The sequence below is a fragment of the Rhinoderma darwinii genome, chromosome 8 (assembly GCF_050947455.1).
Source record: "Rhinoderma darwinii isolate aRhiDar2 chromosome 8, aRhiDar2.hap1, whole genome shotgun sequence".
Classification (NCBI taxonomy): Eukaryota; Metazoa; Chordata; class Amphibia; order Anura; family Rhinodermatidae; genus Rhinoderma; species Rhinoderma darwinii.
Genome location: NC_134694.1, coordinates 19,742,361 through 19,762,589, shown reverse-complemented (window position 1 = coordinate 19,762,589; position 20,229 = coordinate 19,742,361). Strand labels below are relative to the sequence as shown.

General features: G+C 40.8%; 1 protein-coding gene across 1 annotated transcript in view; it reads left to right on the top strand.

The window, feature by feature from the left end:
* The window catches only part of AVPR2 (arginine vasopressin receptor 2), a 66,203-nt gene extending 46,907 nt beyond the window's left edge, over positions 1–19,296 (top strand). The window contains exons 2-3 of the mRNA XM_075834213.1: positions 14,155–15,037; positions 18,383–19,296. Coding sequence (XP_075690328.1) covers positions 14,155–15,037; positions 18,383–18,588 — 1,089 coding nt within the window. The 3' untranslated portion in view covers positions 18,589–19,296. The remainder of the gene's footprint in view (positions 1–14,154; positions 15,038–18,382) is intronic.
* Positions 19,297–20,229: the final 933 nt, after the last annotated feature.

The window sequence follows — 20,229 nt, the reverse complement described above, 5'->3', positions numbered from 1 at the left end:
TTTAAAAAGTTGGAAATTATTGTACATAATTTGCGACTTTTTAATAGCAGAAAACTGGCGGAAAGTCCTTTATAAATTCCCCACTCAGAGAGTGATGGCACATACTGTCTCCAAGTAACATATGCTGCTTTTCAGCCCCTTAAACAGCACATTGGGGCCCATTTAGTGGGTACGGATTTATCTACTCTCATAGGGACTGTCCAAGTGACTGATGCCCTTCCACAATTGTGCCCTTTCTTAGCGCAATTATACTTTTATGGTTTTTCAAGCTGTATTTTTTCTAAAAAGAAGAAGGTTTTAAGAATGTAATTATTTTATTGTAGTATAAAACCACACTCCTGTCTTGTTTGTGCTCGGCCTAAAGGTGGCCATATCCCTTTGCCCGACTTTCCTCTAATGTGTATGGGCACCTTACGCAGCCTGGTAGTCTGGGTTCATGTAGCTAGAATCCATATCTGGCAGCAATAAAACCTAATAAGTGTGAAACAAGAGCATGACGGAGATGATAGAGCAGCTCCTTGTTCTGTTTCTATGCATTACAGATTTTGTTTCCATACCCGACATGAAAGGTAAATGTTACCGCTATTTTAGCTCATATGGAAGATATATTAATGTTTACATTGCGATTTATTCAAAAATTGCTTAATAAAGTAAAATGTCTGATGGGATCACAGCACTTTCCGTTCATGTGTTATCATAGTCTCCATAGATATGCCGGATATAATCTACAGTCTCTCCAGAGGGTTGGGGGAATTGGACAAGGGTCATGGCGAGCACCAGGCTCTTCTAATTTGGGGGTGAGGAGGGCAAATCCCACCATCATAAGTGAACCCATTATGATCTTTGCTATGGGACCACCTCACTTATTTGTATGCCCCAGTAATATACTAACCTGGTTTGGTTGTTCTAGTGTCAGCACAACATTTGAGAAATGTATAAGAAGGGGGATACATAAGTACCCCAAAGGTGATAGCTCCTCTGTTTCGCAGTAACACAATGCATACAAACTTAGAACACTCTTTGAAGTTGTTGCAACTCCTTCATCAGAATTTATCGGACCACAAACAGGGTAGGATTGTGATAATTTGCATTAATATTATGTTTCCGTCTCTTTTGAGGGCGGTCCCAATAGTAAAGGGGCGGAACTTATATTGTCCCACAATTTTGAATTTAATGTTGGTGTGTAAAGGCACAAATTAGGAAAGACGCTCAAGATCCCTGCAATGTGGTATTCTAGGTAAGTGATATTAGTGTGTTTAGGAAAGTAGGTCTAAGGCACAGTTCATACTGGTGTCATGGCTTCTGTTATTACAAGAACCATATTGGATCCTTTGAGTATTTGATCCCATTGACTTTGAAGCCATGAGGCTTCCATTATTTTTACAGGAAATAATAGCACTACTCTATTCTGTATATGAGGGAGCAGCAGCAGACCCTAATAATAATTTATTCCGTATCTACTGTAAGAAGTTGGTGCCTCAGATATGACCAGTGGCCTCCATAAAAAGGTGTATTGTTGGTCCCTATTTATTAATTTCCCATTGCTGTTATAACCAGGGCCGGACTTAGAATGGATGGCGCCCTGTGCGGAACTCTCTATTGCCGCCCCCTACAGAAACCAAAAATGAACCACATATATAGACACGCACATACTGGAACATATATACTGTACATACATAAAGACAGATATTTAGACATACAGGCAAATATACATACACATATCTGGAATATATACATACAGGTAAATATATAGACGTACAGACACATATACACACACAGCGGCAGATAAATACACAGACAGGGACATATACAAATACATAAAAGGCACATATATACAAGCACAAAGACACATTCACAAACAGACCCATATATACCCAGTACAGATGTTGTAGATTTCACGTGCAGCCCTATGTAACACCACAGATAACACACAGTGATAACTCTACAGATAAAGTAGTAGACGTTACCTGCAGTGCTATGTAACACCACAGATAGCACACAGTAATAACTGAGTACAGATAATCAAGTAGATGTTACCTGCAGTCCTATGTAACACCACAGATAACACAGTGATAACGGAGTACAGATAATGTAGTAGATGTTTCCTGCAGTCCTATGTAACACCACAGATAACACAGTGTACAGATAATGTAGTAGATGTTGCCTGCAGTCCTATGTAACACCACAGATAACACAGTGATAACTCTCTCAGTACAGATAATGTAGTAGATGTTACCTGCAGTCCTATGTAACACCACAGATAACACAGTGTACAGATAATGTAGTAGATGTTGCCTGCAGTCCTATGTAACACCACAGATAACACAGTGATAACTCTCTCAGTACAGATAATGTAGTAGATGTTACCTGCAGTCCTATGTAACACCACAAATAAAACAGTGATAACTCTCTCAGTACAGATAATGTAGTAGATGTTACCTGCAGTCCTATGTAGCACCACAGATAAAACAGTGATAGCGCTCTCAATACAGATAATGTCGTAGATGTTACCTGCAGTCCTATGTAACACCACTGATTACACAGTGATAACTCTCTGAGTACAGATAATGTCGTAGATGTTACCTGCAGTCCTATGTAACACCACATATAACACACAGTGATAACTCTCTGAATACAGATAATGCAGTAAATGTTACCTGTAGTCCTATGTAACTCCGCTGATAACACAGTGATAACTCTCTGAGCACAGATAATGTCGTAGATTATAAATATACCCACAGACACATATAAACACACACACAGAGGCATATATATATAAGGGCAGCAGAGTATATAAGGGGCAGCAGGGTTTATAAGGGGCAGCAGGGTATATAAGAGGCAGCAGGGTATATAAGGGGTAGCAGAGTATATAAGGGGCAGCATGGTATATAAGGGGCAGCAGGGTATATAGGGGGCAGCAGGGTATATAAGGGTCAGCAGGGTATATAGGGGCAGCAGGGTATATAAGGGGCAGCAGGGTATATAGGAGGCAGCAGGTTATATAAGGGGCAGCATGATATATAGGGGGCAGCAGGATATACAGGGGCAGCAGGTTATATAGGGGCAGCAGGGTATATAGGTGACAGAAGAGTATATAAGGGGCAGCAGGATATATAGGGGCAGCGGGATATATAGGGGCAGCGGGGTATATAGGGGCAGCAGGGTATATAGGGGCAGCAGGATATATAGGGGCAGCAGGGTATAAATGTTCAGCAGTGTATAAAGTGGGCAGCAGGGTATATAGGAGCCAGCACAGTTATCTTTGTTTTATGGACACACACTTTTACAAAGAGACATAAACACATGCAGAGACACACACACTCTAACATATACACAGAGACACACACTGAGAGAGAGAGAGAGACACACACACATAGACACATACTGTATACACACAGAGACACATACTGTATACACACACAGACACTCACCATCTTTCCATGCTGACGGGATCACAGGCTTCATGCAGGACGGGCTGTGGGCGGAGCTTCCTCCTCTTCTCTTGTTCCTTGGCTCTTAGTCTGTGTGTGTAACTAAGAACAGAGCACAGAGTAGAGGCATTGCCCAGTGGCGCCCCCTACATGCTTGGAGGGGGCAGCGCCCTGTGAGCTCGCACACACCTAAGGCCGGCCCTGGTTATAACACCAACATATTCTGCAACGCCATACATAGATTGTCATCACTCAAATCAGTTGCATAGGAAATCAAATAATTTAGCAGTATGTTTTTGAATTGTAGGAGGAAACTGACCCAAAAACACGCAGATCTTATATTTTGACAGATTTGAACCCTAACCCCTGTTCTACAGGGCAACCGCGCTAACCACCAAGCCACATTCTGCCACTGTGTCCCTACACAGTCTCACTCTGTCAGCACTGATTGGACAGTCTCAGGCTGTGTAGGGCCACACCTCCAACTGGTATCACCCAGCTGTCAATTTATTCATACATTTGCAGGAGGAATAACAGAGGAACGGTACAACACAGAGTTCTAAGAAAAGATGTTCCAGAATTGTGATGCTATGGGGAATACAATTTTTTACTAAAATAGACATGTCAGGAAAGGTGAGAGGCCCTCTTTAAGGGTTAACCTGTTGTAATAGAACTACTTTTAGTATATAATTGTAGACAATCAGAAATCAGGATTTATCTATATTCACTTCCATATTTTTTCCAGGATGAAATGTGATTTGGAAATATGCTGTATGGAGTTTCTGAGATATATAAATCAATGTTTTTTTATATATAGAATTAGCTTCTTCCATGACAACGATTTCAATGCTCCTGTGAAATGACCCCTTTCGTGATGGAGGGGAAAATGTCAGATAATGCGCAACACAGCCTTCAAAAAGAGCAATTAAAGCAGTCACCCAAGCAGTCACTCAGCTGACGCTACTGTGTGCACACTCTGTTACCAGTCTAATGGTTTCATAGTCCCCTTCTGAGTGCTTCATATTAATCTGACACAGCTCTGCCATATCCGGTGTAACTTCTTGCTGGGATTTGGAAACATGCCACATGCTCTGGCTGCTGCGGGCTGTAGGGTGTCACCGCAATAAGAGCCTGACTTAATATATTGTGACAAATAAACAACATAGTGTGGTGTTACGTAAAAATTAGATTTATGAACTCCAGTGACAGGGAGAAGGACATCTTTCCAAGAAGACAGTAAGGTTACACTGTACTACTGAGCACAGAATAGTCTTAGGAACTTATAAAAGGAAAGCTTAGAAAAAAAAAATAGCTGCATTTCCTGGTGGCTGATTACAGATAACAATAACTTGCAGTTAATGTCACCGAAAAAAGAGGTAAAATTAGCTGTCTTAAAGAGGACCTGACAGCTCTGCTGACATGTCTGTTTTAGTAAATATTTGTATACCCCATAAAATAACAATTCCGAAGCATTTTTTCTTATAATTGCCTTGTGTCGTTCCTTTGTTATTGCTTCTACACATCTATGGATAAATCGACAGCTGAGTGTTACCATTCCTCTTGTCAAAGGGGCGTGTCCCTACACAGTGTCACTCTTGTCAGCACTGATTGGTCTCAGGCAGTATAGGGACACGCACTCAACTAGAAACACCCAGTTAATTTATTCATAAATTTATAGGAAGAACAACAGAGGAACGGTACAACTAGAGTTTAAGAAAATATGCCCCAGAATTGTTATTTCATGGTTAACTACAATTATTTACTAAAACAGACATATCCGGAGAGGTGACAGGTCCTCTATAAAGGACACAAGAAAATGGCGACAGCACACTGTGAACACCAATGTAACCTAGACCGCTAAATATAAATAAATATGCATTACTGCTAAATCTACTTACAATAGGGAGGTTCTTGGTGCACATTTTGGTCAAATTGTGTGAGCCCACCTGCCACGACAAGGCGACCTCTATAGGTGGGAACCTACGCTGCACATACACCCAGAACTGGGAAAATGGAGGCAGTGACTAACCCCACATATATGAATCACATAAACAACAAAAAAAGTTTGAGCAGCACATTGCAAGAAAACATTAGGTGGCATTAGTGTTCGCAGTGTGCTGTCGCCATTTTCTTGTGTGCTGTATAAATTTGCAGTCACAGGCGTTCTTGCACCTGTATCACGTTTTGTATCATTTTGTTGGAATCTGCTGTTCAAGCTTTTGTGTGGTTTATGAGGTCCTCTATAAAGGGACACTAATCATAAGGCTCTGTTCACACTATTATAATGGCTTCCATTAATAAAGGAGCCATGATACAGTAGCTATGGCGGATAGTTTTACGAATTACGGATTCCATCAACTTATAATGGAGTTCGTCAGGTTTCCGTCGAGAGTCAGGAATTTTATGATGGCAAGAAAAGCACTGCATACTACGCTATTTTTTACATTAAAAAAATAAAGGAAATCTTGACGGAAAGTAAATAATGCCAATATGAACAAACCTTATATCTATATCTTCTTCTACTATCAATTTTTTCTGTTTAATACGATAAATAAAACAGCGCATAGTAAAAAAAAATTCTTCTATATATGTCCCAGGAGGCATCCAGGGGCGTAGCTATTAGGGGTGCAGAGGTAGAAGTCACCACAAAAAGGCTTACAAATACTACATGATTTTTTGTGCAGGCTTCTTGCCGTTTGAGTAGGAGGAACCTAAAACAAGCCTGTTTAATATGCGGAGAAAGTCTCTAGTACAGCAAACAAACCTTCCTGTAGCTACATGCACTCAAATGGTGGTCACCCAGATAGGAGCATGAGTGGTTGCTAGGCAACCTGAACATGTGAGCAAGAAAACATTAATCCCGCAGGTGTATGTGTATGTAGTAACTATTGTACGGTAGAAATAGGCATTGAGCACAACAGAGGTTATTTGCCCTCTGTTCTTACTTGTGTAACGTTTACTTGACATATAGTATGTGCAGATTTGTTCATTGACAGTATGTTCCACAAATATGTTTCTGCAATTAAACAGTATTCAGTAGAGACAGAATCTCTAGCGTAGTATTAATGGTGGTGAAAGGCTATGTCAGCAATATATGCTATTATAAATTCTGGCCATGGAGGACTTCTACATTGACCTATTTATGACCACTGGTGGAAATTAAGGCTATTTCTTATAGTGCCAGAAATGTCTGCAATCTTCACATTAACATAAAATCCCAGAATTTATGGTGTGACAAATGAGTAATTATTCTATGAGGAATTTTTCAGAAGCCATGGGCAGCGTATCCCTACATATAGCTACCAGGCCCTAAAGGGAACCCCAATGATAGCCATTAAAGGAGTATTCCCAAAATCATAAATAATCCCCTATCCACAGGATAGGTGATCTTTTTCTGATCACTGGAGGCCATGCGGATCATGAGAACGGGGGTCCTGAACTGCCAGATCCTTCTCACTGCACTCCCTGCAGTGAGGAGAAGCTTGAATGGAGTGGCAGTCAAGAATGCACACACCGATCCATTCACTGTCTATGAGAATGACGGAAACAGCTCCTTACTCAGCTGTTTCTGTCACTCCCATAGACTGACCGCTTCACTGTCCTCCTCACTGTGGTCGAGCAGTGGGAAGGATCTAAGGGTTCAGGACTCCCATTCTCACGATCGGAAACACCCTTTTAAGAGAGAGGGGAAGCAGCCAAAGAGTTACACCGCCATTCCATTTTACAAGGCATTAGTTGGTCACGAGGGTAAGTATTCCCATACACATTAGAGAAAAGATGGCCAAATGTTTCCATGCAGCAGGACTGGCAGACTATATAATGTGTATGGGAATATCCTGACCCTCCCTGATGGCTGATGTCGGAGGATGGAAGGATTTCAACATGCCCGATCCTTTGTTCTTGCGGAAGATAAGCCACTGCCAGAGGAGTGTGGCAAGGGCTTATCCCTCTCTCCCCGCACGTTCGGTTGAGCCAAGTGCGCATGTGTATGGGGAAGTCGTGGAAATAGCTGTCGGCTGAACAAGCATTTGTCTGACAGCTATTGTAAGTGTATTGTCAGCTTAACTTGGCATTTGTGATCAACTTCTTATGTTCTCTAGCAGACTTTCATTTGTAAATGAACAAAATGAGCTGAAATCATGGGAAAAAGCAAATGTATTACCACCAAATAACTAAATAACAATAAAAATTCTGAAATAATATACAATTTGAGAAGTTAGCTATAATGAATTTATTAATGCACATCGACTGATCAGTAAATAGGGAACATCTCAGGAGCAAAAACAGGGACATATAACTGTGAGGGTATGTTGGCATGAAGCAGCACCAGGAGGTGACCCGGCTTATAATAAAACTCAATAAAACATACAGAAAGCTCAAAACTCGAATCTGAAGTAGCAGGATGCTTGGTAGACCACCATGGGCCTCCTGGTTCAGGTGATTGATGAAGGTCCCAGCTCACAATTCCCACTGATCCTATCTTCTGACATCAAACCGGAGCTTCTCTTCTAAAGGAGAAATAAAATAAATTAAATCAGTGTCAACAGAAAAAAAGAATAGAAGGAAAAGAGCACCAACAAATGGTTAGAGAAGAATGAGGTCAGTGGTGGTGACGGGGATGGGTGGAGAGACATTTAAGTATTGGTGTGTAGGTATTACTACATAAAGCAAAGTTACATCAGGTAAGGAGGGAGCAGGATTTGCAGTTTATGTCATGCACCTGGGGGAAAATGCAACATCGACTTTAACATACCAGAACATAGGTAGAAGGAGAAGGAGAAGGTAAGGAGAAAAGAAGCTTGTAGATATGCCATCTCTCCACAATGTTCTCCTAATTTTGTGTATACACTGTATGTATGTATGTATGTATATATATATATATATATATGTTTGTGTGTATTTGCTTTTTAGTTTAGGCTGAGAATATAATACATCAGTACCTGTAAGCTAAAACCAGGAGTGGATCCGGGGATGAGGTACTGTAGATATTTTTCCATTATACTTTTTCTCTTTGTAGGTTCCATTCTTGGTTTTGGCTTCCAAATACTGGTGCAGAATACTGCCGTGTGGAAGTGGCCTGATCGGTTCTTGTTTTCTCATGGGACAACTCCAAAGACTAGGAACATAAAAACCCTTTGCAGCCAAGACCATAGCACATTGAGAGAGTCAAGGGTGAAGACCAGGGCAGACTTTACTAACCTACTGTGGGGTTGTCTCTCCTTTAATCTGTCCTCGCCCACTTCCTTGTACCACTGTTAGTCATTATCTTTAGTGTCCTTGACTTGGTGATTCACAAAAAAAAAATTTTTCTTGTCCCCATCTGTTTGTAACAAGTGCATTGGCATCTAAATGCTTTGACGGGTAGTCACGCTACCATGTATCTTCTCACAAGGTTTCTCTATAATCAATCTATTGCTTTTCATAACAGGGTGGGACAGTGGGGTACGGTGCTCTGGAATATGTGTGATCCATGAACACAACTTTTCTTTTACATATACATTTGTGAATGTTACTATTGGCTTGTTACATAAGAAAACATATATTTTAGGCCTAATGTTTCTTCAAGCCGCTAAAGTCTTTAAGCATTTTTGAAGAAGGACATGCAACCCATAACCATGTTCCTTGACACTAAACCTTAAGAATCTTCCTTATAAGTTTTCACAGTGGGATGGATTTTACAAGCTCCGGATCCCAGTAAACTTTTGTTTTTTATATCTTTCCAGTGGTTTGAAGTAGTGGCTTGTCAAACTGGCCATTGGGGAATGTTTAAAAAGTTGGGCCGATAGAGGTTATATAAATCTGGTGTCTCAGTGGAAACCTCTCGAAACTTCTCTGCAATGTGGCAACCAGGACTGATACTATCAAACAGTTTTCCAAACCTTTCCGTTACAGATCCCCATGTTGCATCTATAAAAGTTTTCCAAGACTTCATGTCTATAAATGTCTCCCAACTATTCCCTTATGCGTATAAGTATTTTAAGAATTCTATAAAAGTGGTCTAATATAGCATACAAAGTCCTTAGAAAGGTTTACAGAGTAGCCATGTGTGTCTATTAATTACCCTTACAGATTAAAATGCCCCCCAACAAAACCCCTTAACGACCAGGCCTATTTTGGCCTTAAGGACTAAGCATTCTTTTCTGTTTTTTCATTGGCTCATTACAAAAGCCAAAACTTTTTTATTTTTCCACCAACATAGCTGTATAAGGTCTTGTTTTTTGCGGATGAGTTGTATTTTTTAATGGCACCATTTTGGGGTACATATAATTTATTAGGTAAATTTTATTCGCTTTTTTGGGAGGGGAATGGAAAAAAGACCAGCAATTCCATAATAGTTTTTTGCATTTTAAATGCGCACCGTTCACCATGCCCATAAATAACGTGTTACCCATATTTAGCAATACCAAATATGTATCGGTTTTTTAAAAGAAAATTATTTGTTTTTGCAACATCGCATTCCAAGAGCCATAACTTTTTTAATTTTCCTTCGATGTAGTCGTATGTGGGATTGTTTTTTGCGGAACGACATGTCGTTTTTATTAGTACCATTGATTCACTATTATTTTTGGGGGGATGAAAAGAAGTCATTCCGACCATTGTTTTTTTTTTGCAATATTTTGCACGGCTTACATAACATATCAATGATTGCAGTAATACTATATATATGTTTTTTGTTTTATTTCTTTAACAAAATAAAACCAGTTTTTATGGAAAAATGTTTTTTTTATATGAATACATATTTTTTCAAATAAACTCTATTTCACTTCAATTAATATATTTTTTAGTCCCACAAAGCAATTTCACAAAGCAATCGTTTGATCGCTGATATACTCTAATGCTTTGGTATAGTATACCAAAGCTATATTGCCTGTCAGTATAAAACGGACAGGCAACCTCTTAGGCAACATGCACACGACTGTTAAAATCGTCCGTAATTGCGGTCCGCAATTACAGGCCCATTCACTTCTACTGACCACGGAAACCTTCCCGTAGATTCACGGGAAGGTGTCCGGCCGTAGAAGTGTACCGCAAAAGATAGGACATGTACGTTATTTTGCTTTTCATGGACCGTGAACCAATACTTTATATGGGAGCACGACCCGCAAATGCGGGTGGCTGTCCGCGGCCATGATCGTGGGCCATGATTACAGGCATAGCCGTGTGCATGGGGCCTTAGGCCATGACTCTTCTAATAGGCATACAACAAGCAAGCCTAGGGGCCTTTGTTAGGCCCACAGGTGCCATGGCATCTCCTCAGTGGGCCATTGCAGCGGGATCCCAGTTGTCAGTCATAGCAGGGCTTCTGCAGCGATCGTGCGCGCACAGCTCCTGTGTCCGTGTGATCAGAATGACGCACATGTACGGCATTCTGCGGCAACTAACTCCCTCGGATAACGTACATGTAGTGATTCTGCATTAAGGGGATACCCCTTTTAATCTTGCTACCCGATGTATCAACTCACCTGCTACAATATTAATTTGAGAAAGATTGATGAGAACAGTTTTAGTCAAATTTTACTATTTTGGGTGGCATTACTCTTATATTTGCTAGTTGTTTTAATTAATATATTCATAATTTAAGCAACCCAGTGGGAACCCAGTGGCTAGCCCTGCTGCATTGTACTGGTTCCATAGTTTCAAAACCTACAGTCCATATGTTCTCCACTATGGCGATGAGGAGGATGAGGATCCTAAACAGTGGATCCCACTCTATTAACCCAGTATTCCCTAATAGGATATGTTAAAATGGGTTCTTTAAAGGGAACCTGTTACCAGCATTTCACCAATCAAACCAGCAATACCTGGTGGTAGTGGGTGAAAAATAATTTCTATATAACCTATAATTGTCTTCTTAGTCGGCTCTGTAGCTTTAGTATTCAGTTTTTTAGTGTTCCCACACCGTATGCTAATGAGCATAAAAGAGTCATATCTTCGTTTGAAAAGAGTCATAACTTCATTCCTCAAGTCTTTCCGAGTTTACCCCGCCTCCTTACTTTTGATTGACAGCTCCTCACCTCCCCCCAGCACACACGAAATCCCGCGCTTGTGCATTGATGTCCTCTTCTGGTGTGTGCGCACAAAGAGACACCGGATAATTAGGATAAAAGGCGGTAAATGTTTGCAGACCGCTATTTACAGTTGGAGGAGGTGTTTAGGAGACGGGATAACGGCAATGAACTTTTGATAGCAGCGGCCAGCGAGGGATAAGTAAAGTTCAATAGGTGAAATGCTGGAGACAGGTTCCCTTTAAACTGGACAACCCCTTTAAACTGGACCTACAGTGTGCATGCTTGGGAAGTATAGGAGAGCCCCACAGTACCCTGACATCTGCCATCAGGGGAAAAGAAGGATCATCATACTGGATTTCAACATGCCCATTTATTTGTTTTCCCAGAAGATAAGCAGCTGCCAGAGGTATATGTGAGACTTCCAAAGTTGATAATCATAATTGGAGGCCCTTACAGCGCCCATAGTGGGCAGACCCTGAATGTCATATAAGTCTCCACTGATATAACTGCTATGAGTCCCTCCAAGATAAAAGAGTTCAGCTCTGAATGGGATTATGGGAGGACACAGAGAAAAGTGATATATCGTCAGTAAGAAATGCTACATCTTGGGCCTCCTGTAGATTTTTCATGTGACTATAGATTACACAATATATATAGAGAAATTTAAGGATGAAGAAATATTTGGGTCACAAAGAGGAAAGTAATGAGCATATGTCAAGTGCAGCAGATAGTACATGATGAGTGTTCAGATTCCGCCCCAACTGTTCTTTGAACTTGTTTTACCAGGTCACATTAGGTACATTTACTGTAATAATTATCATGTCCGAAAATAGAAATTCACTCTGGGAATATAGCAAACCCTGGAATTTAATAGGTCAGGTAATGCCATTGCGTGTATTACTCCTCTCAGTGATGTGTAGGCACTGTAAACATGCAGCTTATAAATAGGTATATGTAATAGGCACTTAAAGAATTGTGATGAGGCACCCAGAGGAGATGCCCGATTTCTGGATAATTATACAGCCGCAGATGCAACCTCTCCCTCAACAACACATGCAAGGTGGGAAGCAGCATGTTACGAAAAGATTTTTTGGCAAAATGTTCCCAAACAGGAACATGATAATGACATGGAAATACCTATTCAATGTGTCAAGATTGAGGAGTTCCTCCTATTTGATAATCCTAAATTGAGTAGGTGCCAAGAGACACAGTGATAATGGAAATGCATAGCTATGATTAAGAGTGAGCCAAATGTGAGCAACCACCCAAATATCTCTAACGTTGTCTAAAGTTCTATTCAAGCAGGCAGATGAATCGATAAGCATACGTTATAAGTACTTTCATTAGTCTAAGATATAACTGTAACGGCTGCCCCATACCGTATACTTACCGCCTCCTGGCATCTTCTGCTTCCTGCCCGGCGCCGTCCCTCTCCTCCGTTCTCTGCTGCTGGTAGCTTCCCACGCTCACTGTCCACTGTATTGTAAACTTCACAGGCATCCGTTAAAAGTATACGCCATAAGCTTTTCTTGACTTATACATAAAACGGATGTCATAATAATCTATGGGTGACGTATGCCTAACAGTGACATTCGTTACCCGTAAGTTATTATGCCACCTGTTTAAGTTATACATCATGAAAATCTCATGTATGGACTAGCTTAATCTAGTATGGGTGACAGATGCCAATGTTAGGTATCTGGCACAGCCTACATTTAATGTATACGTTGAGAGCTTTTCCCAGCGTAGACTCTAAACATGGGCCAAAAAAGTGATGTAAACTGGGCCTGAGAAATGAAAGTACTATGTAAGCTATGATGTCAGTACAGTCAAAGTGCTCCACACTTGATAGCCAGATTATACAGAGGACAAGGGTCCATGTACTATAGAGGCCACAGGTCAGGTTGGTCTTATTCCTCTTTCCCCAGGGTGGTGTAAATATGAACACGGCTCCCTTTCCCATAAACACTGAAAAGTTACAGAAAAATGGAAAAGATAACTGGCCCATGGATTATGAGGATTTTCCCTACAATTTATGAGATGAGTAAAGGAGGAACATGCCCCATGCCCTCCTAACCTGGATCAGAATTAGAGGGTGTGATGGTGGGAACAAGAACTGGGATAGGGACTCGATTTTGATAATTGCTACAGGATGGGTGTGGTGTCAATAATGCAATGCTTTGACCATGTAATAATTGATAGTTGACTTGCAATAGGCTGGTAAATTTTGGCCAAGAGTTTTGATTGCATTGCTGGTCCAGGGGCTTTATGAGGGCTGCATCTCATAACTGTCATTGTGCTCTATATTTTATCCCCAGTATCCTGTTTTAGAAATATATACATGAGTATAAATCCAAGGTAGGCAACCACCAGAAGGTCAAGACCAATACAGTCATTCAACAACGAGGACAATTCGCAGTCTTGAACTTGAACGTCATCACAACAGTGTGGATCCCAAAATACTGGACTATAGCATCTGTAATTGTTATTATTATAGTCCACGGGGGCCTCTATTGTAATTTCCGTTACCATACTGACTGACACATCCTTTCCAACTCTGTTCCAGTATTCCATTAGTTTTTCTGTGATAGAAATATGTTGCAAAATCTTTTCAGGAATATATGGGTGTGAAAAATAATAATCACTGTAATATTCGGCTTTTCTTACTGCTGCTCTGTAAATTTACCAAAATGTTTTGTCTTGTTTTCCTGCAGATGTCTGTGACACACAGCCCTTTTGCAAATATTAGTACCAATGTCACCGGTGATGATGTGGACAAACGAAACCCATATGTGGCACAATGGAACATTGCTCTTCTCACGATTGTTTTTGGTTTTGCCACCTTTGGAAACTGTCTGGTCCTGTTCACTCTTCTGAGAAGACGGAAACACAATGCTCTTATGCACACCTTCATGATTCACCTATGCTTGGCGGACTTAGTGGTTGCTTTCTTCCAAGTTTTACCTCAACTTATCTGGGACATCATTGACCGCTTTCAAGGTCCAGATTTTCTTTGCAGGTCTGTCAGGTACCTCCAGGTTGTGGGAATGTTTGCATCTTCTTATATGATCGTGGCCATGACTTTTGATAGACATCAAGCAATTTGCAGACCTATGATGACATTTAAAAAGGGCTCTGCCCGGTGGAACATCCCTGTCTGTTTGGCATGGGTGGCCTCTGGCATCCTCAGTCTTCCACAGATTTTTATATTCTCAAGAACAGAGGTTCTTCCAGGTGTGTATGATTGTTGGGCAGATTTTGTGAAGCCATGGGGCCTTAAAGCTTATGTGACTTGGATAACACTGGCAGTCCTCATCCTGCCTGCACTTTTTATTACGACGTGCCAAGTGCTGATCTTCAGAGAGATCCACAATAGCTTATATTTAGGAACGGAAAGATCACCTGGGTCAAGGAGAAAAGGAAAACTGGTGGGCGGAATGAATGGAGTGCCACCAGTCTCAGACTCGGGGATAACTAAAGCCATGTCCAAGACTGTGCGGATGACTCTTGCCATTGTGCTGATCTACGTGGTATGCTGGACGCCATTTTTTATTGCACAGCTCTGGAATGTCTGGAATGAAGAGTCAGGCACAAACCGTAAGTCACTTTTTAGACTATATTTCTTACTGCCATAAAAACTGTATATAGTAATGGACTGACAGAGAAGACACATGAAATTTGCTGCTATATTATTGGATCACTCCCACTTTTGCAGGGAACGATTCAGATTTCAAGCATATTTTAGGGAATTCCTTTTAATGTCGTCCCTAATATATGCTCAAAGTCCAGAGGTCTTAAAGAAGTTTTCACAAATTAGAATTTTTGGTTAAGTCTAAAGAGTCTTATTGATGGGAACCCCCACAGATCCTGAGGTTCGGATAGTTTATATCGCTCCCATTTCTCCATAGAGAGCTAAAACCAAACCAGCCAGTTCTCGGGATAGGTCAGGGCCCAAGTAGCTGGATCATATAGGTTAGGCTCCTTCAACATGTCCTATTGGTATACCGTACAATCCTAGTTTGGGAATACTCCTTTAATATGGGATGAGAGTGATGACTACATGCTCTGACTGGTGTGATAACCTTGTGTTCTCTAGCTCATTGGATTGTCTACTAGAAACAGTCATTGTGTCTGTAGTAAGCGAACAGTAAAGCAATAGGCAAACACTTTCCAGACACTGAAGAAGAATAAGATTTATATACTTAGGAGTAACTGCTATTAAGAAACTATGCTACGAGCAAACTATTGTAGAGGATAATAAGATAATAGAAATGATCTTGGGTATCCTAAGGCCACACGGTGGTACAGGAGCAATGGGTTCGAATCCAACCGGGATAACAATGGCATAGACTGAGCATGTTCTTCTCATGTTTATGTGCATTTCTTCCTATACTCCAAGAACTAGGTTGGGCTAAGTGATTTTCTTTTACATTATTAGTATTGTTGTTACAATGAAATTGGCTTGGGTTGCATGCCACATATTAGGCTTTTGTGTTGCAGAATGGCATGACTATATACGATAGGTAATAAAATACGGTCAGATTTACCATTGAAGAGATCTTTCCACCAGAGACCTTTAGGACCTATTGATTTGATATGCCATAAATGATTGGGGGTGTCCGACCACTGTGTCTCACAATGATCCTGAGAACTGGGGTCTCTCCCACCAGATATGTTCTGTAGACATTGATGGGGAGTGACCATGCAGTGCAGACATGGCTACCTCTCAAACTGAAACAGACCACCTAACACCTCCGTGGCTGAATGCTGGTGGTTGTCTGAATGCTATTAAGCCATAAATGTCTCTAGTCGGAAAGTCCCTTGAATCACAGAATTATCATTCTATTGAAGGGATAGAGGGAAACCTAGTCAGTGTTGCCCTGGGTGTATCAATATATATTCCCTTTTTTAATATCATATTTAGGCCACTTTCAGAAGTCCATAATAAGTCAACTTAAATCACCACAGGACCTAGGTTGATAACTAACGTTGGTTCAGTAGAACCCCAGGAACCCTAAATTTGGTTCAGTAGAAGGCCATAATATGAATGCTAACATGAGTCCACATTGGGTCGATCTCAAAGTGGTCTAAGGGGAATTCTACCACAAGTAAGTACAAATTGAGGTGTCAAAGTTACTCACCTTCTCTTACCATAATATTAAGGTGACAACCATTCTTGGTGGCATCAAAAACATTTTTTTATCCAGCAATGAAAGAGTTATTGCCCTTTAAACTCGCAACTCTTTCAAACCATGGATGGAAAAGAGGAGAGAATAAAATTCCACACCCATGAATGTTTTCTCTACAGTAGAAACCTTAAAACCCCAATAAACATGCACGTCCTTCTCCAAACACTCTGCAGGTGTTCTTGTTGGATTTGGCTTCGGATGTACTCAAACTCTAGCCCAAAGTTCTAAGTCTCCTCATCTATTGTCTCTGCTGACTCCGCTGACTAGTTCCATCTGGAATGATAAGCGCCACAGTAGTCATCCTGCAGCTCAAATGTTTTGTGAAATTCCTGAGAGCTTTGAAGGAACTTTATAGAGGAGTTCCCGATTCTCTGGGGTTTCTGTGTTTGTCAGGGACACTTGTTCTGAGATGTTTGCAGAGCGCCTGATGAAATCTATTATTGTGTGGGATTGTGAGAAGATTTTTCCTGGCAGGGCATTGCCAGAGGATGCTGTCAAATTTATGAGATGTGACAGACATGAAACAGGAATGTGATAAAATGTTCTTGGGACAAGGCATACTTCCAGCAAGGAGACTGACCGGGGGGTTTGGACCCACTTTGATAAGCATATTTGGTATGATCTACAATATACTATCAATGTCCTTGATATGGTAAAAAAAAACTCCAGAAAGTCCCTCAGTACTTTACGAGCTCCTGACGTGGGTACCAGCCCTAATCTCGAGCTTTGGCCCTACTGATCTTTATACTTGATATATGCTAATGCCCAACTTTGACTAGTACCAGGCACTATTAAACAAACGACAGACTGTAGAATGGGCAGTATGCCACAGAGGGTGATACAAAGGACGTACAAATGACGAAATAATTGCTCAAGAGTGGAGGATCCCGCTACTACGACAAACAGATGGAGCAGGACTTCTTAGAAGGAGCTTTCTAGTTCCACCTAAAGAATACTTAACTTTGCCTCATGAAAAGTAATGTCGCTGTCTAATTTCTCACCATTATCAAGATCTCTGCTTGCTGTCAGTGGATGGAAACAGTCTTGTTTCAGATGCTGAAAACGCTATATTTTTTTTGCAGCTGAGGGTTGTAGTACTGGGCATCCAGTCTAGGTTATCTTCTGTAGGCAATATCATTTCTGTCCCGACAATTTCCACCATGCTATTATTGTAGATGAGCACTCTCAACAGAGTCTAGGCTATGTAGCTCACAAAGGATTACTTAGACTGGATTTATTGTAGCAAACCCTCAGCTGTGAGAAACAGAGGAAGAGCTATAAGGGGTGCAGTTGAGCTTAGGTCAGATTTTGCATTGAATCCAGGAACTTCAAGTTACACCTCTGATGTTCAGTATTAGGTCAGTATGGGTTTTCTGCCTCTAGGTATAAATAAGAATGTATCTATTTATTGACTGCAAGCAGAGATCATGAAAATTGAGGGCTCGAAACACAATTCGGCCGATGTCTAGAAACGTATACAAGAGAAAACTGAAGGATTTGCCAATGACAACCAATCAGTTCTAGTTTTTGGGAAATGCATGCTGCAAACTGACTGACTGTGGCAAACAAAAGTCCCCCCAAAAGTCTATTAGAAGTTTTTATACCTTTGGATTATAAAGTGATTAGGATTTACATAACCCGGAGAACCCCTTTAATTTTATGGGTAAAAGTGACAGCTGTAGAAAATGTCAATCTTTTGTGGGACCTTTTTATACCTATATCAACTATTCTTTTTTGTCTTTCCATTCTTTAGACTCTGCCATTCAGATCCTGATGATCTTAGCCAGTTTGAACAGTTGTACGAACCCTTGGGTCTACACCATCTTCAGTAGCAGTGTCTCCAAAGACGTACAAGCCATCTTGTGTTGTGGCTGCAAGAAGAGACAGCGCAAGAACTCTCTTCCTGAAGACTCTTGTTTCACTGGGTCCACCTCCTTTCCTAAGGAGTCACTGTATTAAATATAGCTTGGGAATCATGTGTGTACCAACATGAACAGTCATATGTTGAAAGGATAGACATGGACCTTATGCCAATAAAGAAGGCAAACCATGATGGTAGCTTCACCACTGTTGAGTCTTGCCATCATCATGACTTCATCTTCCTATCAATCTTATCGCACTGCACCTTATTTGTCTGCGTCTTAATAGAGTCGTTGTTTTTGAAGATGTTACGGTTCTTGGAGTACCTGCTCTACATATCTACAACTTCTACTATCTGTTGTTGGTACATGGACATCACCTGTAAAAAAAATATTGTAAGGAACTATCTATTGGAAACGTTTCCATCCATAGAGTGATAATGGACCCAATATATTACTCTACTGTCCAAGGAAATGCAACTTTTTTTGAAGAGCAAGAAAACACAATGGGAACTTTTTGGGACTTAGAGAGTCAAGGCTGTAGGAGTGTCCTGCAAGAAGGACTATGAACTACTTTCGTCACTACCATGTAAAAAACATAAACTTTGGGTAAACATTTCTGTAATAAAAAGAGATGACAATATCATTGTTTCTGTGTATTTGGAGCTGGATTTGCTCCTTGTAATGCTGTGAAATTTAAGTGGATTTGGGGAAAGAGACTGTCATATTTTTTATCACAAATTGTCTACACAAATGTAATCTTCTAAATATGGTAAATATGTGCAATATACAGTCAGTGCTTAACATGTACAGAATAAATTAATTTTAAAGAAAGTCTTGTATCACTGCTTGTTGCCAGAGAGACTTGTAACAAAATCTGAAAATATCTGGCTGTCAGGAAATTAAAGGGGTTGTCCACTTTTGATAATTAATTTAAATAAGCTAATCATAGTGCTTTCTGCATCTGGGACCCCCGGCGATCAACCGTAATCTGCAGGGGAACCCAGCAGCAAGTGTCTAATTAACCTGCAGCCCTCCCACAGGGGAAATGATGCATTACACAGTGCCTATTGCATTCAATGAATGTAATTCACAGACATGCTGGTTCCTTCAGAGAGAGACACTCTTTGTAACTGCGCTTCACACCGCCTGATTGATGGAGGCCTTGAATGACAACTCTATTAACACCAAATTCACTAATAGGGTATTTTAATCTAGGGTTTCTAAACCAGACAACCCTTCAAAGTAAATCTTCACGCAACTTAGATATTAATCTCCATAATTCTAATTTAAAGCGTACCTAAATTTTCAGGTGACTATTCAGAATAAGCTGTCATATGTGTGTAACACCATTATATAGCTTGTAGTCTGCGATTTTTAGCAGTTTTCCCCTCTGCAGGCTCTATATCTAATTATCAGTTGTCTCTGAGCTAGTGGGCGGAGCCTAATGGCTAGCATGTCTTCTATACACAGCACACATAGAAGAGGAGAATCCTGCTCTACTGTCTTGATCTATCACATATATAGAAGCTGCAGCTGGATGGAGGAGATTACACAGCAATAATGAGCAGTGTAGCGGAGAATCCTGCACTGGGGTGACATAGAAATCTTACCAGCAGCCTGTGTCTTTCTCTCCCTGCTCCAGCTCCCTCCTCCTGCTCTCCACTCCCCTCTTCATAGACTTGTATTGGCAAGCAGTGTAGTGACACCCCCCACACACACACACATCTTCTGCAGCCCG